Source organism: Typha angustifolia, chromosome 1 (genome assembly GCF_048772165.1).
Source record: "Typha angustifolia cultivar Huaian chromosome 1, ASM4877216v1, whole genome shotgun sequence".
Taxonomy (NCBI): Eukaryota; Viridiplantae; Streptophyta; class Magnoliopsida; order Poales; family Typhaceae; genus Typha; species Typha angustifolia.
The window spans coordinates 4555559-4573234 of record NC_133239.1 but is presented as its reverse complement, the minus strand read 5'-3'; the positions used below and the strand labels follow the sequence as shown (position 1 = coordinate 4573234).

Below are 17676 nucleotides of genomic sequence, written 5' to 3'. Positions count from 1 at the left end.
TTAGTCCTTTTTTGTGGGAGAATTTGAGTGGAAGACGTGGCTCCTGCTACTAGTTTGGGTGTAGTGGATTAGGAGGAGGAGGAGGTGAGAGAGGGGGGGTCGAGGTCATTTGAGAGTCCCACCTCATTGGTGAGGAAGGCCACATGTCATACTATAATTCCTCATTTCGTTGTATGCTTGTAGAGTAGTAGGAGATTTTTACCACTATAGGTGTCTTGCACAAAAAATTAGCCTAAATTATTGAGTTGCAAAATTTAATACCATAGTAGGTTATTATTAATACAACCTACCAACTCTACTATTATTATTGATCCAACTGTTATTAGATATACCAAGTCTGGACTAAATAATTTATTATATTAACTAAATTTTTGATAAAATTTAAATGTCTCTGTATCTAAAAGTGATTGGGTCTTTATTCAACTTATATCTATTTTTCGGACTCATGAATTTTAAAAAAATAAGAAGAGAAGAAGTAAAATTATATCGAGAAAAACAGGTTACTATTAATCCACGTATGTACCGTAATAGACAATACCTAAACAAAAAATCAATGCAGAACTTAGCAGCTTTTACCCTTTTTTGCTGACTAAAAGTGTACAAGTGACCCATGTAGATATGCTAAAATACCCATGTAGTCTTCATATCTTTTTTGTATGCAGACTTGCGACAGTTAATAACTTTAAACAATTAGTTTCTTATCTCAAAACAATGTACAATAGTAGCGTTAGCAAAATGTAATAAAGAACTTGTTCACAGAATAACACATCCACCACAAACCTGTGAATACACTGGATCTAAAATTCTCAAAGATATACAATAATAAATAAATAAATAATCAGAATTTCACTGTTGCGGTAGTATAAAATTACTGATAAACACTTGTATTTGCTACAAATAAAATTATCCAGTCATCAATTTACAATTATCGACATTGCCATGTACAATTTCTCATCCAATACAGTAACAAGATCAGTATCCACAGTATTTCACCTATCTGTATTTTACACATTCGAGTGTTGAGAAGTTCCATCCAGCAACTTTGCCTTGGTTCTTTACAGCATTATAACCAATGAAGATCGCCTGCTATAGAGCTTTGGGCTTCCAACAAAGCGTAGATCAAAATATACATAAGTGCTTCAGAATAAAGTGTTTTTGGAGGAAAGAATCATCGAATGGGTGCTCAAGCGGGCATCATAGTATAGTTAACCATACAGAAGTAGCAGAATTTGGTGGTAGAAATCACTCTTTCCTTCATTTTGATCTTGCTATCCCTGTCGCCTGAATATAATTGTGAATAGCAGCCAGAAAATTCTTCTACTGCACCATAACAGCAATTGCTTGAAAAGCATTGACCATCCTATAATACATGGCCATGCAGTGGATAGATCATCTTCCAACAAGCAAGGCCATCAATGTGTATAATTATTTGGTTCTTTGATAAACCTGCATCATGCATTAGCAAAACAAATTAGCCATCAACATAATGTAGTTAGTCTAACAAGGTCATCATGGATTTCAGAAATTGAGAACCATCCAACAATAGATAGCGCACCATAGCGATGTTACAACAGAAAACAGATGCCATGAGGAAACATATGCAAAAGAAAGGACGTGGATAAAGGGCAAGTGAATCATGTGTAACACCAAACAAATAGAAGATTATAACTAATGGAACTGTCTGGCTAGCTAGTTGTTTCCTAGGTGAGCAAATTGATGACTTATTGGAGCATCCATTGACTTCCAAGATGACAACATTACCATGTAACTCTTGAAACAGCTGAAATTCCAGAGATTCTAGAATGTACTTACTCGAGAGAAGAGATGGGACAGTAAAAAAAAGCCTTTCACATAATTGTTATTAAGAAGTTTAAAAATATCATAATTACCTCTACATTCTTCAAAAATCACATAGAACCTTAAAATCATTGATACTTTTCCATAAATATCATAAAATATCACGTTTACTCTCATAGTCTTCATAATATCATTTTGACCATCAAAACTATTTAGTAGTATAAAAAATGTCACTATAAAGATAGCCATATCACATTTACCCTTTACACCCTATTATAATATCCCTTGCACATTACCAGAAACATTTTAGTCTTACTTTCAAAACCTCCTTTTATCAGCATATTTGCCATTTGACATTATCATCACTTTCAGCTATATTTCTAGAAAACCATATCCAATTCATTCTGCTAACTTACCAATTACTTAAAAAGTTTAAGTTGTTAGAGGATAGTAGTTTAAATATTTTATGTTTTAACATTCACCCCACTTTTAGGCTTGAGACATTTTAATAAGCCAGAGAAATGAATTTGAATTAAATGAAGAAAAGTTTGTGTTTTAAATGATAAATAGTAACCCATGATCTCCTACTTTAGTACTATGTTAAACCATCAACTTCTGAAAAAACAGAAGATAATGACTTCTGAAAAAAAGGCACTATTTACAATGAGAAGATAATGACTTCTGAAAGAGTTGACTTGCAAACTGAATGACAAAGAATGCTAACAAACAAACTAAATGGCGTACAGATGTTAATAAACACATTCATTGGTAGAAAATTGATCGCTATTGTTACTGGATGTTTTATCTAAAATGCCCTCTCACTTAAGAAGTTTTCATTTTCCAGATACAGCACAGATTTATGATGCTCTTACAGCTTTTGGTTAAGCTAGGCATGCGTAAATCAGTAAATTCTGCCAGTAGACTTGAATTGACAATTTAGAAAGAACTGTGATAGCCTATAAAAACTAGCTGAAGTCTGACAGACTAGAAATTATGAAAAAGTAGTTCTAAATATAACTTTAAGTCAGTTTAGCAGTAGTTTGCTAGGTCTTTTATCAATGGTACAGACTATAAATTAATGTTACAGATCAACTACTAGGATGGTGCAGGACAGAATAGCATCAACAGATTACTAAGGAGCCTATCGCAACAATTTAAGACTAATTAAGTCTGAAAATCTAATAATCCCAAATGTTTCCCTCCCTTTAAGAATCATAATTATCAGTTAAACCTTAGAAGGGCAACTCTAATTAGCTAAAACATTTCCTGAAGGAACTCAACTTGATCATGTTTAAAGGATGAGATCTTAAATTCCGGCAACTCCAATTTGATTTCAAGAACCTCCTAAAAAACATCAGTGTATTGAATGGTGGAAAAGGCAGCCCAAGAAGGTGGGCCGATGCTTCAGCCTGCCAATAATTTAAGCAAATAGTATAGTCGGTCGAGTTTTTTAGCGGATCGAATTAATAACTAACCTATATATAAAAAAACCCAATACGATCACTCCTCTCTCTCTTTCTATCTCTCTAGCACACCGACGAACCATAAAAAAAATCCTTTCCACAGCTGGCGATAGCAAGGGCGATGGCCAGTCTCTCCCATAGCAAAGTCGTGAGCAGTTGGCGGCATCGGGCGGCGATCTCTCCCACTCTCTCTCAATCTCTCTCCCATAATGGATGGTACTCTATTGCTTCTCTCTCTCTCCCACTCACTCTCTCTCTCACCCCCTCTCTCACAATCTCACTTTATCAGTCTCTCACACCGAATGATTTTTTTATTTTTTATTTTCCATAGATCAATTCTCTCTTAATATGTTAGTTCTTAACTTCTAATTTCCTAATTGAAATTGGTCAATATCTATTGAAGTAATTATCTATTGAAATAATTCATTAAAGTAATTATTTGTTGAAGAAATTAATTGAAGTATATCAGTAATTATCTATTAATCTGTATTATATATGTTTATTTATTTATATTAAAAATGCTAGACCGTCTTGTCACTCGCCTTATTGCCCGCCTTCTGCCTAGGTGTTAGGTGGTGAGGTGACTGCTCGCCACCCCCGGTCACCTTTCAAAATATTGAAAAAATTTATTTACATTAGGCATTCTATATTCCCCCTCCTTGCCTACTCATGCAGAACAAAATTAATAATGGCAGGTCTGGTTCTTCTTCCTTCAAAATTTGCAAAACATCAAAGTTAAGGTAGAAACCTTAGTGTTGCAAGATGAAAGGCAAATTAAAAGTAATCCTTTGTGACAGGTGGAAAATTGGAGATGGGTATTGATGGAATGAGAGAACATGCTTCCCCAATACGGTGCAAAGACTAACTCATGGTTGCAGCCCACACATACCTTAATCAAAAGATAATTCTCATTGAATAATCCAACAAAAGATAAAAGTATAGTAACCAAAGGAAGATTGATAGCTCGAATTATACTGAGAAACATAATCAATGGGATCTGGAATCAGTTTCTTCCTAAGACATCAAGAAACTGTAATAAGAGAACTCAGCAGTCACTAGGATCATCGATTGTTAAAAAAACATGCAAGCTTTCTTACATCTAGAAAGACCAGTTGCTATTGGGTTAATAATTCGACTTATGCAGGAAGAAGTAACTAATATAATCTTCAACAAGAGCTGGAAAATTATGATATAAACTCTTAAAAAGTAACTTACTACAGAATACAGGATAATATACAGCTCAAAATTTAAGGACATGATGAAATGCAAGGGAATTTGTGTCAAACATAAGGAGACAACAGTTAAACAGGATCACAGTACAATTATTCCAATCTTACCTCATATAATAGCGTGAAATTTCTCTGCGAGCCTTATAGACATTATAAATCCTTGTTTTGCAGTTGTTTGCATCAAACAAGTTGATTCCAGCTCTATCTGATCAATGTCCAAGGCCAAAAGGTTGGGACAGTGATCGAAATTGTAAAGCACATTGCTGAACATATGAAGCTCAACCAGCTTTTGCATCTGTACTAGCCATTTTCTCTACCGGATCACTCAATGTTTCAATCCTTTTGGTTTGAATTTGGCGCACACATTCAGCAATTAGGGCACTGAATTTTGGAACAGTCTTGCTTGAAGACGGCATATTAACGCCTGCCTTTTTCAAAGCTTGTGTAAAGTTTTTCTGAGCCCTCTGAAAGTGTACGTGGCAGAATGATGGCATTGCAGCTCTCAGGACAGGCTTTCCGCAAATAATTAGGCCACTCTGTGCACTACTGCAATTCAACCAGATAGTGTCAATATTTGTAAATTAGGTGGGTAACAATAGAAGATTAAAAAAAAAAAAGCATGCTGTTCGATCTACTGCATAACTGATCCTAATTGAGATGTTAGTCCACTTAGTTTGCATTAATAAGCTTCTCAGATTTATATAACTTGCAATTTCTTTTCAATGGTGGTTACTGATGCAATTTTTTTTTCTGTGCCAGGAGGTCAGTTGTTCAGCAGTCAGTCAGTCTGTCACAAATGATGCCAGAAAGGGTAGAAGACATTAGCAAAGGGAATAAAATCCAAGAAATAAAACTTTAATAAAGACGAGACAAGTGAGAGATCCAAATCACTCCCAATAACAAATAGTGCAAGTTTTGCAACCATTTCCAACACACACCTCTGCCCAGTTATCTTTTTCAAAATCAGATGATATCATACACTAGACAATATTGATAGTACATCAAGAAAATAGGAAAGGTAAGTGAGAGGAATTTCCAAGTACAGGATGCTGTATCCCAGTAAAAAACAAATTGTCAGGAGCAAGAAGTGCTCCTTGATTCTTGTTACCTCAAACACAATTGCTAATTAAACTTTAAGCCCATAATAAGACCACAATTGAAAAGACATTCTTATTTCACATAAATTGATAATAGTTTTGAGGAAATCTCAGCTAATTGTTTTGCTAATTCTCTTCCATTCAAAAGTGCCATTAAAATATATAAACCTATAATTATGTATGTTGCCATCAGTTTAACCTTATTATAAAAAAATTAACTTGAGTAGATTGCTATTGCTCTTCTATTTGAAAGCAACATAGGGATATATCAGCAAACAAAAAGAAATATTTGAGTATATTTGTGTTTTATTAAATTAAGATTATTATTGTATAAGTTGTGGCAGTATGTTAAGCCTATCTTTAACTTATTCTTCATCAAGACAGTTAATCTTTAAAAATAAACTATTAGACAATTATATAGAGAGCAAATAATATTTAATCTATAAATCACGACTTGGTTATGCATGTGAGGTATTAAATTGGATAAATAAAGTAAGTATCAGAGTTTCTAATACATATGTATGAAGTATCCAACAAGTATTGTGTCCGATATGATTGGAATAGAGTTTTGAAGTATCCATGTTTCCTAGATTATGATGAACGCAATCATCAACTTAACTTTACAGCAAAAGGAAAGTCTACTTTATCTGAAACTGATCTCAGAATCCAAAGCATCAAGGATTAAAAAGTGGTTTCGAGTTTCAACAAAATAAAATAGACTATTGATCTGAGATTTTTTGCAATATGATTCTAAGTGCAGCAACCTGAGAGTTTATTGTTTAAAGGAAAACAACTGAAAATTTCTCTAATCAAGAAACAAATTAGGAGAGTCCCAAGATCACAAATCCATATGAAGGAAAAGAACACCAAGATATTTAATTAACCATCACAAGACCTCGTTGATATGTTTACCCATATCATTGATAACATGGATCCAACAATATGTGTAATAAATCAACTGACTGCAATTGACACAAGAAAAAATCATTCGCAACCGCTTCAATAGTTTGACCATGTGTTGCTCCTACTGGCAGATGAGTAGCAAAGCAATGAGATATAATAATGTAAGGTCCATGTCTTATTGTATTGCTTGGCTGAGAATCTCTGCAGTGTGACCATACCATGAGCTAGGTTCAAGCATCCAAATTTTCCATTATAAAGTTCTAGATAATAATTTCAACCTTAAGGGGAAAGGTTGGTTTTAGAGGGTAGCTTGACATGATCAACAAGTGCTAAGAAACCTTTGACGAGATTGGACCCAATGAGCAATAAATGATTATTTATTATTCTTCTCCTGATGATCAAGTTAGGGTGGACTTTGGAAGGAAGATCTTGTTGCGGCGACCGCTAAAAGTTTGTCACTGACTCACTGCAAAGGCAATAAGTTCTCTTCCTGTCACATTTGAATCATATGAAAGGAACTGAATAACTTCTAGTGGTTTTGGTTCACCCTTTATTCTTCTAATGGATACTAGATGAGTACGAGTTTATAAAGCATCACAGGTCACATATTATCTCATAGATTACCATTCTCCTAATCTTTGCTTTTCTAGTTATTATGGATGTAACTGGATTCAAAATATCCGTTAACGAATCCACTCCAAATCTGATTAACTCTAATTTGGATCTTATTTTTCCAATCCATGTAATAAATGAGATTCAAGTCGAATATTGTCAGATCCTACCGGATCAGATCTTGACTCAATATCCATTGGAGCTCTGATGGATATTTGAGTTTTTTATTTATTTTTATTTTTTTCAAGTTTGTAGACAATGGTTATGTAGTCCAATACTTAAATTATGTAAATTAAATTCTTAGATTACTCTAATTCTTACATAGTATGAATAATTTTGGGTCTCTCAAAAGATAACATTCATACTTCTATTATGTTTGCTTAATATTGTAAGCTTACGTCATTTTTAGTGAGATAATTAAAATATCGTGCTCTAACTTTTAGCTACTCAACTATCATAATTGAGTGTCAAAAATTGTGATTTGTTGCTTTAGAATAAGATTATTGTATTCTTTATATCATGGTATAATTATTCATGAGGAATCCGAATCTGATATATTATCGGATTGAATTTGAATCCGATTTGAGTCCAGCATGATCCGATAATACATAGATCAGATATAAATATTACAATTATCTATCCAATTAAAATCCAATCCAAATCCGACAAATTTAAATAGATGTGATCCAATCTTTTGTACGTATCTGACAGAAACCAATTAAGTTACACCCCTACTAATTATCTATCATGCACTTAAGGCACAAATTGGGCCTATAGACTATAGGGGATGTCAACGACCTTCACAAATTAATAAGGTAACCCAGATCCGAATATGAAGTCAAACCATGAGCTGCCCTGCCAAGTTTGACCAAATCCAACTACTATCTAAGAACAACATTAAAAAAAACTAATCACCATAATTCCAGAGGACCACCTCATCTAGAGAAAAGTTATAACAAATTGGTAGAAAAATGAAATAAATTCCTTAACCCAACTAATCCCACCTTAAACACCTACCTAATGCAATGCAAGCCATCAAAAAACACCTAAAAGTCGAAAAACTCCAGGATCTAAACAGTATCATCTAAAGTTTTATTTTTTTGACTGAAGTATCATCTAAAGATTAGAAGAAATACCTCTTAATCACAAAATTGCAAGCCTTATATAGTGTCTGCCTCGGATCCGACAGTATATGCGGATGGCAGAACCTCGTCAACGGCATCGCCTTCGACTTACACCCAGATAACGCGCACCTCTTCCTCTCCCCCTTCTCCCCTAACCCTAGCCTCTCATCCTCCTTCTCCTCCCCCTCCCCCTCCTCCTCCTCCTCCAAGGGGCTCTTCCCGTTCTCCCAGTAGTAATCCCGGTGCTTTACCCTTACCTCCTCCGCGAGAGCCCAATACTGCCGACGATAGCACCTCGCCAATTCCCGCACCCGCCTCGCCCTTCGCCGGAGCACCTCCTCCCGGCTCAGCGCCGCCGCGCCCCGCAGCGCCTCGTCCTCCTCCGCTCCCTCCCCCTCCATCCCTCTTCTAGTGCTAGGGTTAGGGTTTCGGTCCAATAAGGAAGTAGGAGAAGGGTGGTGGGTTGAAGTCTCTCTTCTCTCTCTCTCTCTCTCTCCGTCTTCTCTCTTCAGACTTCGTGCTGTTGGAGAAAGTCTTCTACCATGGAAGAGGATTCGGACTAAGGAAGCAGACTACCAGAGGATGGACGGTCGAGATGGCCAGTGGCTTTATACGGAAAGGCGGGACTGTTACTCTCTTTTATTTTCTTTTTTCTTTTTGGCTTTCTTTCATTTGGAACCTTCAATCTAATATTATCACAAACAACTCCCCTCTATGTTTATAATTATATACGCTACCGCTAGTTCATAAGGCAAAACCACTCGGTACATTCAATTTTCCCACCTATATGAAAAGAAAGATTTCAGCAATAAGGCAAAATTACGAGGGGCGAGATGCAAAATACCTCAATCTTTTTTAATAGCTTTGTTTGAATTATTGTGTCTCGGGAGTTGGTGATGGTTTTTTCCTCGGAGCGGGAATCGTGTCGGGGGCTTGCTTTCCAAGTAATCCACGTGGGCCACACGACGCGTCCTAATAGGCTCGGGAGTCGGTGCATGCCACGTTTTGACTTCTAGAGCAGGCTGGATGGATGTTTGCTGTTCTAGGTTTTGCAGGAGGTCATGAGAGAGATGATAATTGGGGGATTAAATTAGGAACCGGTTGCATATTATATACCTCTTGCTAATGTGTACATTCTTTTACTTTTTTCTTCTTTTTTTTTTTAATTTTAAATCACCACTGTTTAAATCCTACCTCAAATGGGCATATATAATTAAATATAGCTATTCTTTTGGAGTGGAAATGCCTTATTTGTAGTGTTCTTATAAATGTAGGATATTCTGCATGAGATTTGTTATTGAATTATTTAGTTTAAATAATAACTATTATTTTTTAGTATATTATATTTTTATTGTTACCATGTAGGATTTCATACTCATCAGACATATAGCACTACTCTTGTTGTAGGATTTCTTGCCTTGCTAAAGTTTTTTAATTAAATTTTAAATGATCATTTGTTGTGTTTTATAAATGCAACTAATAAGTAAGATATCTCCTATAACAAGAGTAACACTTTGGATGGATAAAATAAAAAGAGAAAATAAGTTTAAATTACTTTGCCCTCTACAATTATTTGTACTAAATCAATCTTTATAGTTACTACTAATGTAATACTATTAGAGTTTTAATCTCTCACCCCAAATGATCAAAATGCTCATTTATGTTTGTCACACAAACAAAGGTGGTCTTATTTACTTTATGAATAAGATTAATTATAAAATAAGTATGTTTTTTGTTATTTCAAAATAAGGTATTTATTGTAGAAATAATTATTCTTATGCTTACTTGTATTTGCAAATAGAGTATGGTAATTAATTTTGATGTGATATAAAATTAAAAAAAGATGAGAAAAATATGTTTTATTTTTTATGAAATTATCATAAATACTTTTTAAGTTGATATAAAGCAGATTTATAGGATAGATATGAAGAATAAATTAATAATTAGATTAGTTTGTGATATAAGATGTAATTTTAATAAATAATATTTGTATTATATAATAGGTTATTACTATATGTCACTAATGATCATTTTTTGCTTTCTCTATTCAAAGAGAAAGATTTGTTAGTTTTTTATTCCTTCTCCCATATATCCAAATAAAAAGGAGAGAATATTTTCTATCCTCTTATCATTTCTCCATCAAGACAGAATGTAAGTGTAATACATATAAAGGTAGAGAATATTACTAAGTGTTATACAATAAGAAGCGATGGTTATTATTATCCAGAGATTTTTACATAATTGCAATTGAAAATTTCAATATATCATAATTATCATTACATTCTTTAAATATTGTAATTATTCCTACAGAAAATATTCCTAACAGAAAATATCTATAAGCATTTTTTTTTTTGAGAGAGAGAGAGAGAAGTGAAAACTTAATAGTATCCAGTTAAAACCATTGTTGCTGGGTTCAGACCCGAGATCACTCATATCCCTTTAACCATTTAAGCATTATCCCATTGGCATATGTAAGCATGGCACTACTCTTTCATTGAGACACAGTGCTATTGATCATGCACAAAAGGAACTGCAACCTGATAATGAGTCTGAGAGAGACCATGTACCAATTATAAAAAGTTGGCCACCTCACTGTCTGAGTGTTCTGCATCACCAACTTTTCATTATCATGTAAGATAGGAAATATTGGAGCTACTTTAAGAGGCAAAGCAAGATTCCATACTTGGCCTTGTTTGTTCCTTCTCAAGTTTTAATTGTTAATAGGAAAGGTAAGCTGTCTTCATAAGGGAGCTCTCTAAAGAGCCTCTCTTTTTCTTCCTTTGAGCGACTGTATTGCTACTACTTTCTCTTCTAACCTTTGAGCTGGAAACTAGAGACAGTAAAGTGAATCAAAACTTAGTAGAAACATCTGCCAACTTCTGAGAAGTGAAGAATATGAATTCCCTAGCAGTTGATGCTTAACAAGAATGCATAGTACTGAAAACCCAGTTACCTGGTTCAGGATACAAGTCAGTTAGAAGTCCCCCAGCCTTCTGAAAAGATCTGAGAGTGGATTATTCTTCAAGATGTCATAAGTTGTCAACCTAAATTGAGTAGAAGAGCATATAATTCTGCCGGAAATCACTGATATTGTTATGCCCCATATCTGAACTTTGGGCAATCAGTGTTAAAGAGAATTCACCACAAAATTTCGGTGTACATTTCACTTATATTTCAGCAGTTGTGCAATCATGTATCCACAATTTGTTTGGCAAAAAATATCCACCTCAAAAATTTCCAAGTAATAGCATATAATGCTAAATAATGGTTCAGATAACCAACTAAAAATTCGAAAGACATGATCGCTATCAAGGCGAAGCATCCAAAAGTCACAGGCAGGAATGCTTTCTTTTGGGTCTTAAGTGATGCATTGCAGGGTTTATCTGACAATCATAATGCAGAACAAAGAATAGCAAACATGAATCCTACAAATTAAGAAATTCACATAAGCCCTATGAGAAATGAACTCTAGGATAACAGGCGAGAAGATACAATATAGAAATAAGTCAATAACTAAAAAGCAGCTCATCAAGCACAACAAAGGGAAGTCTTGTATGGGATGCTTTAGAAAATGAGAGTATTCAAATGAAAACTTAAAAGACATCAAAGTTACAAACCTTTTTTGTACATCTTCAGACTCTAAAGAATTAAAAAGAAACCTACAATACAAACTACTGAGTGTGTATGAGAAGAAGAGCTGAAATATTACAAGGACAATATTGACGATTAAAGTTACAGGTTCAGGAATGCTGATTTGGAAATGTATGTCGTACTAAAATGAGAAGAAACACCACGAAATCCTGACAAAAAAATGCTATAGCATGTGATAAGAAACAGTACAGAAATTACCAAAAAATTAACCTCACATATGCTGAAGTGCACATCATACTACAGAAAGGCATCTGCTGCAAACCAACAACCTTCAACCTGTTAACAAGAACTAGGATAAAATGGAAAAGAGATGGATAAGGAAAAAGAGGATCTCAGGTAATCTTGTAATGTGCAATACAAGCTGAACAATTCTAAGATAAAGTGGTTCTTTTGTTACTAAGTAGTTTGACAAGAAGAAGGAAAATCAAACCACCAAATAAGTATCGACTTTTCCTTCAAATAACAACTAAAAGGAAACAGAAGTTCTAAAAGGTTGACATCATCTACAAGCCAAACAGATAAAATAACCTGAGGTTTCAGACGAACATCTCAAGTTCAGCATAATGGAATCACCTGAGAGTAACCTCTAGAAAGCAAGTGAAGGTATAGTATCTCGCAAACTTAACTGAAAAACCAAAGCTGATCTTTTTTTTTTTTACGAAGGCATTATCAATACTCAGGAAGAACTGCTACTAGTACTTCCTTTGAAAAATCAGCAATCTAAGAAATTGCAGAGCACAAGGCTCAAACTAAATTGGGCTCAGGGAGGATACAAGGTATGCAGCCTTACCCCCAATTGTCAGTCCGTAATTTGATCCCATGACCACCGCATGCAAGTGGCATGTTGAAGCGCCAACAGTGATAAAAGAAAATATGTCCATACTCCATACAATATCACGAAGATCTTCTATAAAACATGAAATTAAAAAAACCCAGAAAGGAATAATTAATTAACTTGTGGGGAGCCTACTTGAACATGGCTCAAAAATATATGGTCATGGACTCATGGTACTAATCTGTAAGTAAAAGCACAGAAAAGAAGTTAGATATTAACTTGAATAACTACTTAATATGTAATTTCTATGAATTAGTAATAAATTGTCATGCATGTACAACGCTTGCAAATACTTCTTGCTCGCTGTTATGATCAATTATTCGTAAGCTGAAGGGCTACTTCTGCATCCAAAAGGAAGATTGTCTAACCATGAATCATCTAAAATTAGTGATGAAGATTCAGACTCCGTTGGCCACTCACAACTTACATCTATTTCATCATATACAACTGGTCTACAATTTCCAGCTCTGTTTTGGCTTATAGCCTGTAAACGGAGATTGCAGTGCACATAAACTAAATCGCTGAGCTTTTCTAGTTCCATCTTGCTATATTTCTTCATAAACACATTCTCAAAAGTGCTCCAATTCCATTTGAACCAGTACGAACTACATGGCTGGCTAAGAATCCGCATTGCTGCCCTCTGCAAGATTGGAATCTCATAACCATATGCAGCCCACCAATCACCTAACAATTGAGAGAAAAGAAGAGATTAGATTGTCTAACCAATTACTGCTTCAATAAATCTAATAAAATCTTTAGCTTGGTCATCTAAAGCTCAACATATATTGATTTGCAAAAACTTAGGTCCATACCAGGTGCATTCAATGTCCTCCCCATTACAGCAAATTCACTACCTAGAGCACCTTGTGCATTTAAGTAGACAGGTTGTTCCTTGGTAAGTGCAATCTTGTCTTTCTCATCGGGAAACATTTTCCACATGGCCGCATGGAAGCCATTTCTCATGTTAGCGTCTAGCTTAAAATTCGGGTTGTAAAAGATCGAGGGATTGAGGAAAGCGGCAGCTGCATGTAGATGATAAAGTTGCATGCTCCATCTCCTCTCAATAATTTCTAAGATTGGCACACATTTCTCTTCACACCCTTTATAGAGTACCTTAATTGCCAGTTTTGCTCTTTCTATACCCTCATATATGTAACCCATTGCAGGCATACCACCATCAACCACTCTCAAGATTTTCAGAAGTGGTTCAGATATACTAACAGCTTCATGTGCTGATTTCCAGAATCTCTCAAGAAACAGCAATGACTTAAGTGCTTGCCCATCAGGTGTTCTGCTGTATACAGATGATAGCCAATCAGCATGGGAAAGCATGTGCTTCAAATTCTCTTCTTGAATTACAATAGACCTCAAAGTGAGGAAGTGGGTCACAAATCTCGTCAATTTTGGTCGAATCAGCTCTTTTCCTCCAGTAAATTTTCTCACAATATTTAGTATCCATGGGTTGCTGTATATATACCTTGCAATGGTCCTGGCCTCCTCTAAAACTGAGCTTAGCCACTCCTGCTTACTCATATCCTCCAACATCTTCTCAATACAGTATGAAGAACATGGAGACCAAAATACTGACGGATACTTCTTTAGGAGGAGCCCTGCTGCACAATTATAATTGGTTGCACTATCTGTAACGATTTGCACCACATTCTCCATGCCAACTTCAATTATAATAGAGTCGAGCAACTCAAACAGATAGTATGCATCATCTGCACGAGATGATATATCTACTGATTTTATAAAATGTATTCCTTTGGGTGATGCAACTGAAAAAACTAAAAGTGATCTGGAACTTCCATCTGACCAACTATCTGACAAAATGGTGCAACCTGTTTCTTTCCACTCATCCTTAAGAACTCTGTATCTTTCACCTACTTCTCCTTTAACTTTTTCCAAAAGATCTGATCTCAACATATCATAAGTGGGTGCTTTATAGCCTGCTCCACATTCTGCAATAGCATCAACCATAGCTTGATAATGGCTAGATTTAGTTGCACTGAAAGGAATAGAATTATGAAAAAAGAATAGGGCAACTTTTTTATTGGCATTATCATGCTTTTCCTTTTGAGCATCATCTATAGTTGGTTGTGCACTTGTCGAAGGGTGGGGTAATAACAAAGACGGACATGTGCTGCCGTGCTGCCCACTAGATCCAGCATTATTGGCATTGAAACCGCTGCTGGCAGAGGAACTATTTTGAAGACCATTGAGTACCTGATCTATCTTAGGCTTCTTGGGAGCTTTCTGTCTTTTAGGAGTGCTTAAGATGCTGTGAATTAAATCTCTCACATCATCTGGAACTTCACTGCATGGTACAATGTCCTTATTCTTTATCTGAGCCAGATGGAATTTCATCCTATAAACCCCACCACTGAACTCACGACGGCAATAATTACATCTAACTTTTTGTCTTGTTGCATCAACCAAGACACAGTGCTCCCAGCAAGCATCCCGTCCTCTCACCATCAGCCTGCATTTAACCTAATTAGGTGCAGGTGTTCAGGAAAAACCCAAAATCTGGAAATTTGGAACATCAGTAAGCAGGAGACAGATATGAACAACTAGATCTAATGAAAAGTTTAAATAAGATGTAACTCTCCAAAAGTTGAAAATACAGAAATAATAGATTGAACGACAAACATTACCTTAGTAACCACCTACCAAAGAGATTAAATACATCAAATTATATTATATAGTCGATCATATGCTGCACCCAGCCACAAGGGTGTGGTTTTGATTGCAAGTTCAACAAAAAGCATGACATGTAAGGCTACACAAGAAGAAATCCAGAAACGAGTTCAAGAATTAGGTGGCTGAGGAGTGAGGAATTAAAAATTGACCCAAAAATGACTACCAAAATTCCAAAGATTGAACTCAGAAAGGATGCCATCACTGAAGCACCACTAGGTTAAGGTTCTCTAAATGAAGATTCATCACATCACAAGATTATTCTCAACAATGAAACCACCTACTAACTAACCCACATAGCAGTTAACTTTTGATCTTAAGAATGCTCTCCAAATTCCATTTTCAGGTGTGACCTTTTCTTATGGAAACAAATTAATCAACTCAAAGGTAGTGAGTATAAGATGATCCAAGAATCATGTTCAAACTTCAAGAATCCAAAGAATCAAGCTTCATAACAATTTTCGAAACCCCGTCGCTGAGATCATGACCAGTTGTTGCGAAATAGTGTAATGCAAGAATAGGTTCTCCGTTCTCAGAAAATTCCACCAATCCACAGGCAAGCGGTCATGAGTTCATTGAAGGAAACAACCTCTTCAATAATGAGGTTAAGGTAGAATACATCTTGCCTGTTTAGACCTCGAATTGGCAGGAGCCTCATGCACTCCGACTCCTTTTTCAAGAGGACATCACTAAATGTGATAGTAAGGCTAAGGTGTCAATGAGTTTTTATCTCAATTAAGTCAGCAATATTATCCTATAACCAGGAAAGCACAATAGTAGTTGTTATGGAGGTCCTTTAACCACGCAAGCTACTGATAAGGATCATTAACCAGTCAGGTCAAAAAATGAACCTCTTTGGAATATGACATGGACTCAACACAGTTACAGCCAGACGCCCAGACCTAATCCTAATATTAGATAAACTTCACACTGATGCCAAAGGAAGTCTTGGGCACATAGTAACAACTAGATGCATATCTGACACTTCAGGTTACTACAAAATATTCTCATTCAAGATAAATATTGTTAGGAATTGAACTCACAAGGATTGACAGACATACCACTACCTGCAATTGACTATCAATTCCTTCTCTTGCTCGACTTTATCTTATAGTAAAAAAGTAGAACGAATTAGGATAATAAGCTGTCAGAAATTTTGCCAATCCCTCCTCTACTACAAATAGTCCTCCGGTATAACCTTTAGTAAAAGAGTTGGAGATAATGATGATGATGCACGACTTGAAAAAAATATAACATGACTTAGTCAAAAGGAGTTTTCTACTATTCCAGTGCCCTGCAAAATGACTTCTCTGCTGTTCTAGTACAAAATGTTTGTTTTCCTTTCCCTCCATTGAGTTAGGCACAGACATTATAACTAACCCAACGCTCATATCTGTGTCCTTGGCTCCTTGCACAAAGAGTTGAGCCTATAAACATTGAGACCTTGTATCCTCCAACAACTCAAAGCTATCAAAATTTCTTCCCCAACATCCTACATCTATCAGAAAGTTACAATTAACACTGAAGAAAGAGCTAACTTAAAGAAAAGGTCATCCAGATCGATCGATCATGAGACCAAAGCTCTCAACTTCTGAAACAGAACAAACGAATCGGCACAGAATTCAACCCCTAATAGAGAAGCAAAAATAAATAAATAAAGTTCACCACTAAACTACAACCGACGGTCGTCCATTAGCCGGGTTGAGCACCATAAGAACTACCGGAAAGAAGATAGAAAGGAAAAAAAAAAATGGAATTCCAATAAATGTGAATGATTGTCACCTCGGACTGGTGGAAGACGGGGAACGAGATGTAAAGACAGCGAGATAGCTAGATAGATATATAGAGAGAGATGAATAAATATAGCAGGCGACGAAGAGGCGGAGCTCTTTCCTGCGGCGGCCGCGGCGGCGGCGGCAGCGCCCGATGCGGTGGCAGGCGAGGGCTTTGGGAAAGGAGAGAGAGAGAGGAGGTGGGAATGGGGGAAGAGAGGAGTGGAAAAGGAGTGTGACGGAGAAGAAGGTGGAGATTGGTAAATCTTGGTCGTAGGATTGATGCCAACAATTGATCGACGGCTGTGATTTATTCTTTAGTTCTTTTATTTATTTTTTTCTTTTCCAAGGGCTTTGCTACTATGTACTGAGATTTATCATTATTTAGCTAAGAATATAAACTATAATTTGCCATATTGGAATGGGTAAACTAGATTTTGGCTGTGTAGTTAGCTTAAATTCAATTCAACCTCCTGAGCTCATTTATATTTTT

At 35.8% G+C, this 17676-nt stretch overlaps 2 protein-coding genes across 2 annotated transcripts; both read right to left on the bottom strand.

Moving 5' to 3' along the window:
* Positions 1–793: 793 nt before the first annotated feature.
* Positions 794–8855, bottom strand: LOC140780197 (uncharacterized). The gene is made up of 3 exons (XM_073125640.1): positions 8238–8855; positions 4598–5035; positions 794–1446 (listed from the first exon to the last, which is right to left on the bottom strand). The coding sequence occupies exons 1-2, from the start codon at positions 8624–8626 to the stop codon at positions 4768–4770; spliced, it is 657 nt and encodes a 218-aa protein (XP_072981741.1). The 5' UTR covers positions 8627–8855; the 3' UTR covers positions 794–1446; positions 4598–4767.
* A 1721-nt stretch (positions 8856–10576) lies between these two features.
* LOC140764300 (uncharacterized) lies at positions 10577–17414 on the bottom strand. Its single transcript, XM_073102789.1, has 3 exons — positions 17194–17414; positions 13524–15193; positions 10577–13395 (listed from the first exon to the last, which is right to left on the bottom strand). Exons 2-3 carry the CDS (start codon positions 15187–15189, stop codon positions 13028–13030), a joined length of 2034 nt encoding a protein of 677 aa, XP_072958890.1. The 5' UTR covers positions 15190–15193; positions 17194–17414; the 3' UTR covers positions 10577–13027.
* Positions 17415–17676: the final 262 nt, after the last annotated feature.